Source organism: Periplaneta americana, chromosome 11, assembly GCF_040183065.1.
Source record: "Periplaneta americana isolate PAMFEO1 chromosome 11, P.americana_PAMFEO1_priV1, whole genome shotgun sequence".
In the NCBI taxonomy this organism is placed as follows: domain Eukaryota; kingdom Metazoa; phylum Arthropoda; class Insecta; order Blattodea; family Blattidae; genus Periplaneta; species Periplaneta americana.
The window spans coordinates 33,967,240-33,983,964 of record NC_091127.1 but is presented as its reverse complement, the minus strand read 5'-3'; the positions used below and the strand labels follow the sequence as shown (position 1 = coordinate 33,983,964).

The 16,725-nt window shown below is 35.5% G+C and overlaps 1 protein-coding gene across 12 annotated transcripts in view; it reads right to left on the bottom strand.

The window, feature by feature from the left end:
• Positions 1-16,725, bottom strand: part of shi (dynamin-1 shibire) — a 107,859-nt gene extending 91,134 nt beyond the window's left edge. For all 12 annotated transcript variants that reach the window (XR_011334788.1, XM_069839258.1, XM_069839261.1 and 9 more), the window contains exons 1-3: positions 16,454-16,725; positions 5,829-5,902; positions 3,446-3,595 (exon numbers count right to left, since the gene is read on the bottom strand). Coding sequence is in view for 11 of the 12 variants with exons in the window: in XM_069839258.1 (XP_069695359.1) it covers positions 3,446-3,595; positions 5,829-5,902; positions 16,454-16,617 (388 nt within the window). In the remaining variant the exon portion in view is untranslated. The remainder of the gene's footprint in view (positions 1-3,445; positions 3,596-5,828; positions 5,903-16,453) is intronic.

The following is a 16,725-nucleotide window of genomic DNA, read 5'->3' as shown; positions in this document are numbered from 1 at the left end:
ATCAAAGTTCTTCATGGCTTTTGTCACTAACACATGTGCAGATGACTGCTAGCTAACTACCAATTATGTTCCCTCACATCTAAATGTAGCAATGATATCAAAACTACACTGCTAATTATATATCTTGCCTACACAGTCTTTCTCTTCTATTTCAAATTCTGTGCATCTCAACCCCAAGTTAACTGTCGTCTTGTCTTGTGTATTTATGTTTCCATCATAACCTAACTACTTGATCTCAGATCACTGGCACATTCAGTATACAGCATCATAACACTTCACAATACTCTTCATTCACCATTTCAATTTCTCCCTGCCTCATACCTTAAAAAGCTGTCACACATTGACTACTTTCAAATGCCGGTTGGCAAATATACTGCTTAGACTGTACTCTTTCTTAAAATGTAATATTTCTAATATAAGATTTTAATTTTTAATAAATCAATTTTCTTCATTCTTTTATAATTATTTCCATTTACATTGCTGCAATACTGTTTGATACATAGGATTATATGTAACTAAACTTGTCAATTTTATTGTTATTATTATTATTATTATTATTATTATTATTATTATTATTATTATTATTATTTGTATATTACTCCAGTATTGCCTTAACTCTGCCAATAAAAATAAATAAAATAAATAAATAACCTAACATCAGGAGTAACAAATTCTATCTTAGTGATACTCCCTCCCACCATTCAGAAATGGAATCCAACAAGACGGTAGAAGGCCAGGAGAACCACCTGATTGCCCTGTAATTCGTAGAACACTTTTTGAAGAATACCAAGATTAGACATCATTCTTCAGTTTTCGCAAATTAACCATTACATCAAACAAAACAAGTTTAAATCAGCGTGAATGACTTTCAAATGGTTCCTTGTGTTCCAATTAATTTCCGGTCTTCTGTCCTATTCCAAAAAATAGGCAGGTTTTGAGTTAGAAACGTAGCAACTGGAGACTAAAATGTGAAGTAAAACATTTAAGGGCTGCAATAAAGAAATTAAAATCTTAGTACAATGAACACTGGACAAAATGCAGAAGTTGAACTTGTTGAAATTAAAGTCTGCACTAGAAAATGTCATAAAAGCGTTATTTCTCAAAGAGCAATTTGAATGCTGTTTAATCAACTGTCCGAAAACAGATCTGAACCTCACAAGTGATACCAACATGGTACCACTTATGAGACAACTAGACCAGAAGATAATATGGAAAGGTGGCCAGTTCCTGTCAGCAGAAATTAAATATCGCTAGAGTGAGGTCAGTATTGTGTCCATCTTCATATCAATTTGTTTGCAGTGTGCATACATCCACTTGCTATTATATAAGTTCACTATTTATGTTCGTTTCACAGAAATGTCGCACAGTTTTATTTATAGGAATATGCATCATGGCAACCTGCAGTGTATTTATTTCTTTAAATTACATTGGAAAAATGTAAAACTAGCCATAAGCCAGCACTGTTACAATATAAAAGTGGGGATGAGAACTGATGCTTGTAACAATGATAGAACTAGAAAGTGAACAAAGTAAAACATTGTTACAGCCATAAATGGAAAGATCTTTTCTACAGATGTAAGCCTAGCTTAAACATAGGCAGCACATTTTTTACTAGTTTGGTTAAAATGTCTGAAAGAGAAAACAATTATATACGAGAACATGTCACTGAAATTTATTTTTACATCTTTCAATATAGAACAATAATTATTCAAATGTTATTTTCATTTCATTTTTAATAACTGAAGACCTCCCCAGAAAAAGGATGTAACATCAGATTATTGAAATATGTTACTTAGGTGCAGAATGTAATTTTGAAACATTCATTTGTAACAAATTATTGCTTTCAATCTATACTAATAATAAATCTGTAGCCGAAATTTTTCTCGTAATTTTCGATTTTACAAAAATAACTGATCCTAACATATGTAATTAACCGCCCTGAAACCGAAAATCGCTTTTTTGAAATTTTTGTTTGTATGTCTGTCTGTCTGTCTGTTACCTTTTCAAGCGATAATGGCTCAAATGATTTATATGAAAATTGGAATATAAATTACGTTCGTTGTAACTTAGATTTTAGGCTATATGGCATTCAAAATACTTTATTTAAAAGGGGGGTTATAAGGGAGCTTGAATTAAATAAATCTAAATATCTCCCTTATTATTAATTTTCGTGAAAAATGTTGCATAAAAGTTTTTTTTTAAATGATTTTCGATAAGTTTTATTCTATGCAAAATTTTGATAGGACTGATATTTAATGAGATAAATGAGTTTTAAAATTAAAATAACGCCATCTAAGGCACTGCAATTAAATAAAAACAATGACTACGTCTATAAGGGGCCTTGACAACAACAATCGAAAGCTATTAAACATAGCCTACAGAGAATGTTTCTGTGTTTGTATGAAGTAATATCGGAAGCTAAATTAACCGATTTGTATAATTAATTATTATTTCACCATTGGAAAGTGTAGTTCCTCTGGGGGCCTGAATTAAATAAACCGAAATATCTCGCTTATTATTGATTTTTGTGAAAAATGTTACATAACAAAAGTTTCTTTAAAAATGATTTCCGATACGTTTCATTCCAAGCAAAATTTTGATGGGACCAAATTGCACCAAAAACGGATGTTCTCTGAACCAAATGATCATATTTTAATTATTTGCATGTAATAACAATTAAGAAACATGTTAAAGGAATTATCATTGCACTAAATGAGTGGTCTCTGGACCAAAATGATTGCATTTTAATTATTTAAATACAATTTAAATTAAGTGACATATTAAACGATTTATCCTTCTATCAAACACGAATTTTCCCTGGACCAGATGTCCTATTTTAATTATGTAATTACTTCATATTTATTTCTAACAAGTGCAGCGGAGCGCATGGGTATAGCTAATAGGAGAATAAGCTTGTATCCTTGATTAGACAAATCAAGGAAATATGCCCCTCAAATTATTTTCCTTTCTCCTGAAACATGAATTATATATTTTTTTCCTAAAATAATGTTTTTCTTCTGAAACATGAATTATATATATATATATATATATATATATATATATATATATATATATATATATATATATAATTTTCCTAAAATACTGTTGTTGGTTACATTCTTATTCCAGGGAGGTCTTCAATTACGAAATTTTAGAGTTTGGCAAATAATACAAGTTATACATTTTGAAAGAACTAACTAAACACCAGTAAATTGCTATAAAGAACAACAAAATACAATTACACTGGTCAGCAGAAGTCCAACAAAAATTTTTACTACTCATTGACACATGTTATGGAAACCATCCAACAAAAGCAAATAAAATGTCTGCTGATCTATTTTAGAAGCTGAGTTGACACAACACTATTACATAATGTTACAAAATTAAAGTTATTGTTCTGTTGTAAACATAATGCTTAAAAATGAATGTAAGAACATCAACTAACCGTTTGGAGAATAAACTCTCAGGTTGATAGGAATGTTGGAAATGCCCTTATTGGTGCCCGTGACACGATCTGTTTCTGACTCAATTTCCTTACGCACTTCATCAAAATCTGTGAACTTCTTCCCTTTGCAATGTAAAAACTCCGCATATTCTGAAATAAATAAATAAAAACAGGATTATACACAAGTAGGATTGTCACTTACATGATAGGCAAGACATTCCATCAATTTCATTCCCATTCTCTTCTATATCAAGCCTTGACACAATTACTAGCTATAGAAATAGCTCTCCAATATTGCAAAGCCATCGATAATGGTCATAACTGCATATTTACAGACTCAAACAATAGGAAAATTAGTCTGTAGTTGCATTTAGATTGGCAACAGGCCATGATTGTTTGGCCAAACACCTGCATAGAATTGGAATATATCAGTCCCCTAACTGCCCATTGTGCAACTCAAACCAAGAAATGGATTCGGAACACCTCAAAATCTGTGCTTCAGTGGCTGACCATGATAACATCTTTGAAAAATATTGGAGTGCAAGAGGTCAAATGACTTTATTGTCAAATGCCTGGCATTAGAAAACAACAACAATAGGAAAATACAAACCAACTGCATATATCAAAACGTTTTCCTGTTGTGACATTTTCGGATGTCCTATCACCCCTCCAGGCACAATGTCAACATCCTTGTTATCCTATAGTATACAGCTCGCTGATTCCAATAACTCTTTTAGTACAAATCTTATAACTTCATCTTACATCTGCAAATATGTCGAATAAGTGCTTTCAATATGAGAATATTTGAAGAGGTGATTAAACTTGAAATCGAACTAGGACCATACCCCTGTATAATAGACGCTTCCGATAGGAATTTCTGTATTTGCAAAGAGATAAGTTCACACCCAAGCAGAACATGATTTAAGTCGCCCCTCTGACCAGCAGCTACATCTAGCGGAATCTAGTAAACGAATCTTATATTGATATGCTGGGGTAAAAGCCACGTTATGTTTGATATTCATAAGTAACAAAATCTCTTGTCTCGTTAGAACAGCCAACCGGTGAATCAGTAGTGATATTTTCCATTCTCGTTTCTTAGCAGCCTGGGCAAATTATATTCGAATATCTTGAAGAGTCTGTGGTTCGATTGATGTGGATATACCTCACGCTGCAATCTTAGTCATCTGATCCACATATTCGTTTCCAGGAACACTGGTGTGACTAGGAATCCACACCAGTTGTGTATCATTTTTCGATGTTTAAAGTTCTAACAGGAGTTGTTTACTATGTACCAATGTCATAGACCAGGATGTATGGATAGTTGTATCTGTAATTGATTGCAGGATGCTCCTTGAGTCTAAAAAGATCCGGATGTAGGCGTCATGAACATCATGTAAAGAGACCAGTACTCCTTCCACCTCACGAATTTCTGCCGTAAATATAGAGCTATTTTTATGTATACTATATACTTGTGAGCTTCATGTGGTTTTACTATAATATGCCGCACCTGTACCCTCATCCATTTTAGACTCGTCAGTGTAAACTTCCAGAAAGTGTGGGTGGGTATTTCTCAGTTGTGGTACATATTCACAAAAGAGAGCTACTAAACTGGGAATGTATAAACTTATGTATATCGAAAGATTTGTTAGCATTTACAACCTGATATTCAGTGCAATAAACTGGAAATCTCGGCGATCTTAACTAAATAAGTCATAGTTTCACTTCACAGAACCAACAAGGAACAGAAGAATGGCTAAAAGGGCAAACCTAAGAAAAAACCTTAAAAAAAAAAAAACACACACACCTACCTACCCCTCCACCCTGCGTGCCTGCACAATTTCTCCAGATACTACACATGCACAGCATGGCCTGCAAAAGTGATAAGCAACTTGAAAATGGGTCACAGTCCTGCTTTCTGTGCGCAATAGGCTGAACCCCAATCACGCAAGTTAAGTGGTTAGGCACTGAATATACACTTTTAAAAGCATTACACTAAAGATAAGTACTTTTTTTTTGAGAACGAAAGAGAAAGATTCATCCATCAGACAATGTCGAAAGTGAATACATCAATATATTGATACCAGTAAGCACAGATTTTCATATTATAGTACTCATAATTATCATTTTTTTTTTACATAATATTTTTCACAATTTTCTTTTCAAGTAAAATATATCCAGAAATAATGAAAACCAAATAACCATTTACATACGAAAATTTCTGAACATATTACATTTTTCAAGGGATACAGAGGAAGAGAAACATTTTATACTGTTAATTTTCCCATACGTACAGACACAACTCGTAAGTATTCAACATCCATGCATTAACAAAAAAAATATTGTACATTGTCTCATGCATTACAAGATATACTGAGAAACATACCAACTGAACTATTGATGAGCTGTAAAATCAACGGTCTTCTGGTAACAATGCCAGAACCACGGGGAAGAAAATCTCTGTAAACAAAATTACGAAATAAAAGCATTACATTATTTGCTATTTAAATGAGGAGTAAATAGTACAATTAAACAAATGAATGATATTTCTACAATTTCTAGTATACATTTGGTAAATACACTAAGAAAAGAACCAATGGCTCTCCTATGGCATAGCTATGTAGTCTAAGATCTCATGTCATGGTCTAGTTGTATAGAAGTGAGCTCTCGTTCAAGTCGTTATGGAGAAAAGTTTTCTCATAACATTTTGGCCAATGTATGGGACTGATGCCGACATATCGTGAGGAAATTGGAGAGTTACACTGATTTTTTAGTAGGTTATTTTACGACACTTTATCAACATCTTAGGTTATTTAGCGTCTGAATGAGATGAAGGTGATAATGCCTGTGAAATGAGTCCGGGATCCAGCACCGAAAGTTACCCAGCATTTGCTCATATTGGTTGAGGAAAAACCTCAGAAAAAACCTCAACCAAGTAACTTGCCCTGACCGGGAATCGAACCCGGGCCATCTGGTTTCGCGGCCAGACACGCTAACCGTTACTCCACAGATGTGGACAGTTACACTGATTGGTGTAATCCAGTTTCGTATGCTATAAATAGTTGGAGACCCATTATTCGTAGCACAAGTTAGCCCAATACTTGTTGGATGATTTTTCACCTGTGCTGAGGTATGCAGAAGTGGGGCCAGCAGTTGGCTGATCGATCTTGGCCTCCATAGACTGTCATACCGTGATTATAATACAGTCTGATCCATTTGTGAAGACATAAAATAACATGACAATAAAATTTATAATGGGTTGTTGTAGAATTCATTTTGAGTTCCAATGTGATATTGAAGCACGGGAGTTTTGTATGATCATTGTTACCGCATAGCAAACAAGAGACGTTACTCAGCAATGACCGAATAAACAAAATGCCTTATAATGCACAACAAACGAAATGTCTTGTGGTTTGCTAAATTTGACAGTGTAACATTTGTTCAACGGTGGTTTCAACAAGAGTATGAAGTTTGGAGGGCTCCGAATTACAAGTCTCATATGAGCTGGAACAGGATAGTTCTAAGTTAATGTTTGGAACGTGATAAGTTGTTATCTGTATGAGCCGATTGTCTTTGCAGAAGAAACAGTTCGATCAGGACCATACCTGGACATGTTGAAAACTGAAAAACCTATTCGAACCACAACTGCAACAGCAAAACAACATGGGTATCGTGTTCCAACAGGATGGTGCACCACCTCATTGGGCAACAGACGTCAGTGATTATCTGGATGACACATTTGGTAACAACTGGTGTGGTCGAGGGCCAATTATGTGGCCTCCAAAATCCCCAGACCTGACATCCCCCAATTTCTTTCTCTGGGGTTTTGTGAAAAATGATGTGTATGATCTAGAGCAAAGATTTTCTCAGCTTTTGAGAAAGTTACCCCTGAGATGTTAGACCACACATGATAGGAATGAGCCTCAAGATATGAAATGTGTCATGTTCGTAATAGTGGGCACGTTGAAGTCTAATTTGGGCAAAACAGCACCCATACAGTTTGACATGTTCATCAGGAAGCTTGCATGAAACCTACCTCACACAAATTTCCTGTACCAAGATGAATGCCGATGATTTTATGGATTATGGTGGGGGAAACATGTGGAAACTGTTCTTGGATTTCGTCGAGAGTGTGTCCAATCCTGTTCGATGAATTCGACACAATGCAGCAAATTATCCATAATAACAGACAGATGTCCAGTTCGTTCATCATCATGGACATTCTCTCTCCCCACATTAAATACCTAACACTAGCACATCACTGTTAATTCATCTATAACATCATAATCATAAGCTTCCCTAATTTGATGAACCTCACATGCTCACGTATTTTTTTTAAGTTCATAAATTGAACCACATAACTCCCTTCACATGTGCAGAATATTCTATTTTCTTGTTGTGTTTCTTTCATTTGTGTTCCTTGCGGACCTATCTCAAATTTTGTAAACTTTATTTGGTTCAAATTGAAACGGTGAGTATGCAGCCCTTGTTATCTGGTCTTGCAATGGCTGGCAAATGGCAACCTTCTGCAGTGCAATCCTCAAACATTTGTTTCTGCTTAAACCTGCAAGAGAGCACTTACATGGAAGCTTTCTCTCTCCCTGCTGCCCAACATGTCACTAGACACGTGGGAGGCTCAAGGTATGAAAAGAGCTGTATCACAGCACCACAGCCAGAAGCCATTCTACCTTCAAATCATACACTTCTCACCTCTAGAGCAATCCTGACTTCGATCCCCCCCCCCCCATGTTCATTCCGACTTGCTCGACCCCTGTTCCTCCTTTGAACCCCTCAGCTGTCGAAAAGCCAAGAAGCTAGGATCTTTGATCCCTCGACAATGGAGTTACCCATTTCCCTATCCCCTGGCAACGAAAAGTTGTGAAGCAAGGCTCGTTAAATCCCTCGACGCCCAGGGAACTTGTTCGTGCAGTCGAAAAGTCACTAAGCAAGGCTAGCTCAATCCCTTGACTGTGAGGACTAACCTCTACCTTGTTTCCATCTCTATTTTTGTTCTCCTACACCCACATTGTACCCTCCAGGCCAGCCTAATACTCTCCGCAACGACATCTCAGAACGAATTTCTAATTTACCAATTTTTATCACGACTCTCCTGTTTCCACTGTCTCACAACCAAGAAAAAACATCTAATATTAGTATATGATCATTATCATCATTGCTATCATCATAGTCTTCAGTAGTCTCTTACTTTTTTTTTTTCAGCTCTACCTTTCTTAAGGATTTTTCTCATAATATAAACACAAATACTGATTTAACTAACCATGCCTCAGAATTTACTTCTGTTTGGGGGTAGGAAATATAGGCCTAATGTAAACTGGTATTACTTGCAGCAGAAAAACTGGATGCTATCACATCACCTTAACGTCATATTTCACAAACTTTAATATTTTAAGTTAGCAGTTAGCAGATATAATATCTATAATGTATGTTTCTTTAATTTGTTTACTTAGACAACATCTGCTTGACGTCTCTTGTTTTTGTGTGTTTATTTCAATAATCTACAGTCGTATTATTTTCAAGAATTGAGGGAGGATTTTATTTACAATATTGTGGAATGTAACGATTTCAAAGCACTTGCCGATTGCTTAAAGAGTTACTTTTTTTTTTAATTTGGCAATACTTCTAGTGTGAAGACAAGCCTAGAATTCAAAAATAAGTATTTGTTTTCTGTAATATCGGCCAGTGTAGTGAATGACAGACATAAATATCCCAGTCCCTTCCTACAGTTGACAATTACCAAGTCACAGAGTAAAGAGTTCTTTTACTACATATTGAGAGTATGTCCATATAGTGGTTTTGCAAGTCATGCCCTATTTCATTCATCTAATTTCTATCGGCCCATGTTCTCCACAAAATAAATTTAAAACTGTCAAAAGATCTAACTGGAAAAGTTGTAAATGCAGAGAATTCTCACTGTTTCTAAAATAATTTCAAAGTTTTATGTTTGGAAATGAAATCAGCTTTTTGTACCTACAGTCCTTGTTCATTGGTGATAAAGTACAATCACTCCACTCAGTCCTCCTATGATGTTTTCTGAATTTTACCATTGAAGTTCTAGTTTTTTTTTTCTATTTAATGCATCTAAATCTGTGTAACTCCAATCCAGCATTCCAAAAATATGCATAAAGTGCAGAGATGGTCCATATATTTATAGCTACTATTATAATCTCAGGTTTGAGACATTATTATTATTATTATTATTATTATTATTATTATTATTGCTCGAGAAAATGTGTCATATTTACTCTACAAGTAAATGTCTACGACAGATAAACCAATTGACATTGTAAGCATTTACATACTCTAAAACATTAGAAAATTGTTATATATGACACGACTAGGTACTGCTGCTTCAGTGTTCTAATTAGTCATCAGTGTCCTCGTATTTACATTCAACAATGTGACCATCTGTGTGCAGTGACCTTGGTATGACACCTGCTATTAATATGATATGTATGATTGAAACGTTACCCATTTTCCAAACAAATCTTATTTTTTGCGTCATTCTCTTATCATAACTACCACCACCACAGACATGATCACAATTACTACCACTATTATTATTATTATTATTATTATTATTATTATTATTATTAATCATGAAGCTCTGCTACTTGTGATTTGTGCAATGCTGATTCAAACTTCTCACAAGAGAAGAGACAGACTGGGTCAAATGGCCCATTATTATTGCATAATCCTCTTTTTTCAAACTTTTTTTCAGAACTTAACATAGGAGAGTACACAGTGAGAACCCATTGACATGGGGTAAGCACAATGGTGCACTCCGTCTACGATAACAAAGGATGTTATATTAACGAACATTACATATTTCAACAATGTAAAATACATTCATTATAACATTACATCTAGGGTTGCCACCCGTACAAATTTTGTCTGGAATGCCCAGATTTTATAACTAATGTCCAGTGTCCAGACATAACACTAAAAATGTTCAGATTTTGTCATCAGATCCTACATTAAGGCAAATGTGTGATTTAGAGAATAATCGCTACGAAAAGAAAAATAAAAAAAATAGCTTGAGAAGTGTAGTATTGGCAAAATATGTTCTCTGCCTAACAGTTTTTTTCAATTAGAAGTGAAGATATTGCTGCCATTAGGAAGCATAAGCAGTGAGAGAAACGCAAGTCTGTGGTGGTATGTAAGAAAATTAAATCCATCAATAATTTCTTTATTGTGAAAGATTTGTATGCAGAAAACACTGCTGCACCTGCTGAACTGGCATTCTTTTATTATCCTGTAATGATTTATCATAGCCATTTGTCTACAAATTATGGGATAACACTGGCGAGTTCAACATTTCATTCATTCATATGTAGCACTACAGCTCACAAAAGGCCTGGGCTTCCTCAATCAATTGAAACCATTTGTGTCTGTCTTGCATCCGTTGCCTCCATCTCCTACATCCAACTCTCTGCAGATCATCCTCCACGTCCTAAAGCCATCTCAACCTTGACCATCCTCTTCTCCTTGCTCCTGGGTGTCCGTATAGTGCTCGTTTGGGTAATCTGTTTTCTGGCATAGGCTCAAGATGTCCCAGCCATTTGAGTCTACCTCTCTTAATGAAGGAAACTATGCTCGGCTCGCCATACATTTCCATGTCTTTAGAGACAATTAATATTAGGTACCCTCCACACAACTGGCTTCATTTATACACACCGACGGATCCTTGATCTCCAGAGAACAAGGTGCTGGTGCAGGTGTTACGTGCTGTCTCTTCTCACTTTATAGATCTCTTGGATATGGAACAACAAGTTTTGATGGAGAAATCATTGCAATAAGTGAAAGTCTTAGGAATCCTCTATGCCTTACTTACTTACTGGCTTTTAAGGAACCCGAAGGTTCATTGCCACCCTCACATAAGCCCGCCATTGATCCCTATCCTGAGCAAAATTAATCCAATCTCTACCATCATATCCCACCTCCCTCAAATCCATTTTAATATCTTCCCATCTATGTCTCGGCCTCCCTAAAGATCTTTTTCCCGCTGGCTTTCCAACTAACACTCTATATGCATTTCTGGATTCGCCCATACGTGCTACATGCCCAGACCATATCAAACGTCTGGATTTAATGTTCCTAATTATGTCAGGTGACGAATATAATGCGTGCACTTCTGCATTGTGTAACTTTCTCCATTCTCCTGTAACTTCATCCCTCTTAGCCCCAAATATTTTCCTAAGAAACTTATTCTCAAACACCCTTAATCCCTGTTCCTCTCTCAAAGTGAGTCCAAGTTGCACAACCATACAGAACAACCGGTAATATAACTGCTTTATAAATTCTAACTTTCAGATTTTTTGACAGCAGACTAAATGACAAAACCTTCTCAACCGAATAATAACAGGCATTTCCCATATTTATTCTGCGTTTAATTTCCTCCCGAGTGCCATTTATATTTGTTACTGTTGCTCAAGATATTTGAATTTTTCCACCTCTTCAAAGGATAAATCACCAATTTTTATAGTTCCATTTCGTACAATATTCTGGTCACGAGACATAATCATATACTTAGTCTTTTCGGGATTTACTTCCAACCCTATCGCTTTACTTGCTTCAAGTAGAATTTCAGTGTTTTCCCTAATATTTTGTGAATCTTCTATGCCACATCAATAAATTTAAGAATGCAGTTATATTGTCAGACTCCAAAGCAGCTATTCTATCAACAGTCTCTAAACACACATCTTCATCTCAAACAGCAGAAATAACTAAAATGCTCTCTCAATTAATATCACTCAATAAAAGAATTGTATTCCAATGGATACCATCCCATTGTGGAAGTCTGAGAAACGAGATTGCGGATGCTTTAGCAAAGAAGGGCAGCACTGCCATTTACAGACCTGTTACTAAATCTACGTATTACTCTGTGAAAAGATTTATTAAATCTACATACTTAGACTTCAACAAAATTTGATAACACAATCTCAAGGGAAAAAATGGAATTGGAATACATCAGTCCCCTAATTGCCCATTGTGCAACTCAAACCAAGAAATGGATTCGAAACACCTCAAAATCTGTGCTTCAGTGGCTGATCATGAAAAATATTGGAGTGCAAGACTTTATTGTCAAATACAAACAACAACAACATTTCCCTTAACTCTTTATTGATTCCATTTCTGAATTGACCATTTTCGAAATGAGGTCCATATATCTTTCTGAGGACTTTCCTTTCCCAAACAGCTATAATATTTTCATTATTGAGTTCAACATTTAAAGATTCTAAATTAAGTGACAAATTCAAATGTGGCCGCACCAAATGTGAAATGCTCGTGCAAAATATTGCAATTCCACATTCTGTTGAAGTGATTTAAATGAGGACGAAACAGTCTTCTAAGTTGCCATTGATGCTTCGAATAGGGGAAACCTGAAATATTATCCTATTGCTGTAAAATATTTTTCGGAAAAAAAGTGTTGGTTCTGCTTTATGTTGACTGCTTGTTAAAAAAAAACTGGACGCTTATTAGGTCTTGTTTTCTTTCCCAAAGAGAGAATGCCAAGGAACATGCTGGGGTACCTGTCCTGCAGAGAAGTTTGTGGCGTGGTAATGGAAAGGCGTGAAGGGAAATTAGGTGGAGGACATGAGGTGGAGATCGATGAATCCAAATTCGGGAAGAAGAAGTATCACAAAGGAGAACGTGTCGAGGGCCAGTGGGTGTTTGGTGCAGTCGACCATAATACTAAAGAATGCTTTCCCTTTCCAGTGGCTAATCGTTCGAAAGATGTTCTCCTCTGGATCATCAAAGAGCGAATTATGCCAGGGACTACGATCTATTCTGATTGTTGGAAGGCATACAATACCTTAAACGATGAAGGATTCCAGCATCTGACTGTGAATCACTTCGTGACATTCAAGAATCCGATAACAAACAATCGGAAAAAAGGTGATATGTTTGATTCCTTACTCTTCAAGGAACGACCACTCATATAAATTGAGGGAAAGAAGGTAGAGGACGGACACTGGAAAGTTTTCTTTTCTCAATCGTACTATCAGGGACTGGAATGCTTTACCTGCAGACTTACTAAAGGCTTTACCAACAACCAAAAATGTATTTAAAAATAGGCTTAAGGACCTTAATAATAGACGGTAATTATACACAGTATTTAAAGGGTGTAAATGATATGTTGTTATTGAAGTGTTGTATCAGTGAAGTGTGTTGTATCAGTGAAGAAGTATGTCATGTCAGTGAAGTGTGCTGTGTAAGTGAAACGTGTTCCTGTCAGTGAAGCTTTATAGTTTATAGTGGCAGTGCATAGTATTTGAACAGTGAAATGTTTTTGAAGTGTTAGTGAAATCAGGATAGAATCAGTGAAATGTGTCGTAGTTCCATTGCAGTGAGTGAGTTGACAGCGAAATGAGTGTAATTTGAAAGGTACTTGTGCAGATATGAATATATCATACTCGTGGGTTTTAGTTCGATCTTAGTTTTAAGATACAAATTAGATTTATTTCAAATGTTATTTTAAGTGATCGTTTCATTTAATTTAGTATATTCCCTGTTGTTGTTGTTGTTGTTATTATTATTATTATTATTAATTATTGTTAGTATTAATTATTAGTATTATTATTAATTGTATTTTTAATTAATAAGTTTATTATTGTCATTATTGAGTGTAATTAGTTACCACTGCCACCGGGTATATACCCACTGCAGTGTGAATAAATACATACACATACATACTTGTGTGCCTTTATGTACCAGAAATGGAGAAGCCCAGCTTCCTCCAATACATTGCATCCAACTATCCACCTAATGTTAGGGACTAATTTCTAGTTTTTCTACAGCGTTGCTCCTCCTGTAAGGTCCTTTTCAGGGCCCACAGGGACCCAAAGGGGAAATGATGCGATGTCCTGCGAGAACTAATATAACCTCTCATTCCCAAACCAACCTCTCTGTCACGTGGCGGTTCCTGATTACAGCAAACGATGCTCTGGTGACTACTGTGTGTGAGAGAGGCAGTCTCCGACAGTGCTAAGTTAACAGTGAGTGTTGTTTTATTCAAAGTTTGTGTGTTACTTCGAGGAAAATACGTGCGTGTTGTTGTGTCGAATGCACATTAAATTTGAAATACGTGCGAGGCAGTAGGCAGTGATCCACCAGAGCGGGGGCAGACAGCAGAGAGAAAGAGCAGCTGCCGTGTGGCAAGCGAGGTGCTGAGTGGCGAGGGTGGGGATAACTTCCTCTACTGGCGTTCGCTATATTGCGATTTATCCATATTAAGTATAAACTGCAAATTATAGTTTGAAATTAAGAATTCGTGAGAGTTTTATGGATTAGAAGTACATGGAAGCTTAAGTTAGGTCCATTAGATCGGATATTTTTTAAAAATGTGCTAGGATTTTTGCTCATCAAAGAAGTTCAGCTTTTACATAAATTCAAGATCTTTTTAAATTCTGTAGTTTTCATATTGTTGATAAGAGATAAGTTTTTATAGTTACATTAATGTTAGGCTACAACATTTAGATATTAGACCTAAGAAACAAATAGGCCTACCGGTATTATGTATTGTGTGAAGTATATTAAGGTACGGTATTCAAATTAATGATCATTGTGTGTGACATTTCTTCCCATTGTAACTTATGATTGTATACTACATGAACGCAGATCTTTATATTAAATTTGTGGTAAAACTAGCTCTTAGGGTAGTTCAGGTGATTACGGAACTCAAAATCGTTGAATTTCTTGCGTTTTTTTTTTTTTTTTTAGATAAGCTACAGTTGATCTAGGCTATATATGCAAGGCATAATAAAAGCCTAAACTAATCAAACATAACCTGTCACAGATTCGTATATGCAAGATGTATAAACGGAGTATACGAAGGGAACTACCTCAGCGCTAGTTTTGTCAAATTGATTTCTATTATACCTACTTAATTGAACTAAAGTTTAAGATTTTACAGAATTCTATCTGGAATGGGGAATGTGAGCTGAAGATATATAATATTCCATATTTTAATTTAAAATGTCGCAAATTACGGTACGTATGTTTAGTCAACAGTCCTATACTGGTTGGAACCTCATAAGCAACAGCAATAAGGCACACATGAAGCAACTAGGCTAGGAGATAATGGGGTAGGGTGACCAGTTCCTTTCCCCCTTCATCGCATACATCGCTGGCTAGTAACAATTTTACTAATCAGAATTAGGATATGTGCAACAAACGTTGTTCCTCTGACACACATCAAGTGAGACGTACTGTCTGATAATAGCCTAGATGTATCATCCAGAATCTCAAGTTATCCTTAAAAATAAATGTCGGATGCATTTTTAATTAAACATTTTTGTTTGATTCTGAATGCCATAAATTACCCAATTGCAAACGAAAAATGAACATATTTCGGTAACTTCCCAGAATATATCGTTGCACAGACACACTAAACTTAAACTTAGTGTAAGCAAGGAATACTAAAACACTAACCTAACCTTCCCGAATCTGTGATAGGTTAGGTTAGTTTAGGGTTTTAGTATTTCTTGCGTACATTAAGTTTAGGTTTAGTGTAAAACTGGCCTACGTGCAGAGACACATTCTGGGAACTTACCCATATTCCCTACACATTACAATTGATGTAATATCTACCATTTAAAATGTGGTATACCTAAAATGTAATCATAAACAATACGTCATAATCTAACCAAAAAAAATTGCAATTCATAGTTACATTATCATTAAACAATGATATAATCAACAAAAACAAAGTGGTTCACATTAACAAGTGCTCTAGTGAATATTACTCTGTCTTACTACTACTCGCAAAGTAGTTGTATATCAAAAGACAGCTGATGATTATAAATAGTTTATCCTTATGACATTCATCAGATCGCCAATGTAACTGTCAAAACTTGCTGATAAATTATCGAATAGAGAAAATTGTTTATTAAACACAAACCTAAAACTTCCCGCAAATATGAGTATACATAATATTCAATGCCATTGCTAAAGAATTATGACATAAATCACTTGCAATAGAGTACGTACCTTCCCACGAAATTTTCCAGTACGGAACTTTTGCCTGCACTTTGTCCACCCACAACTGCAATTTGTGGAAGATCCAGTTGCATATGAACACCCAACTGGGTAAAGGCATCTTGGAGTTTATTAACGATTGGGATGAGTTGTTCCATCCCCGTATTTCCCGACATTTTGACAAAATTTCACTAAGCCGAACCCAAAGCACGACTGATTTCAGTTTCCTACTGCGGGGTGGAAAACCAATATGGCGGATTACCCATGATTCTATGCGGCATGTT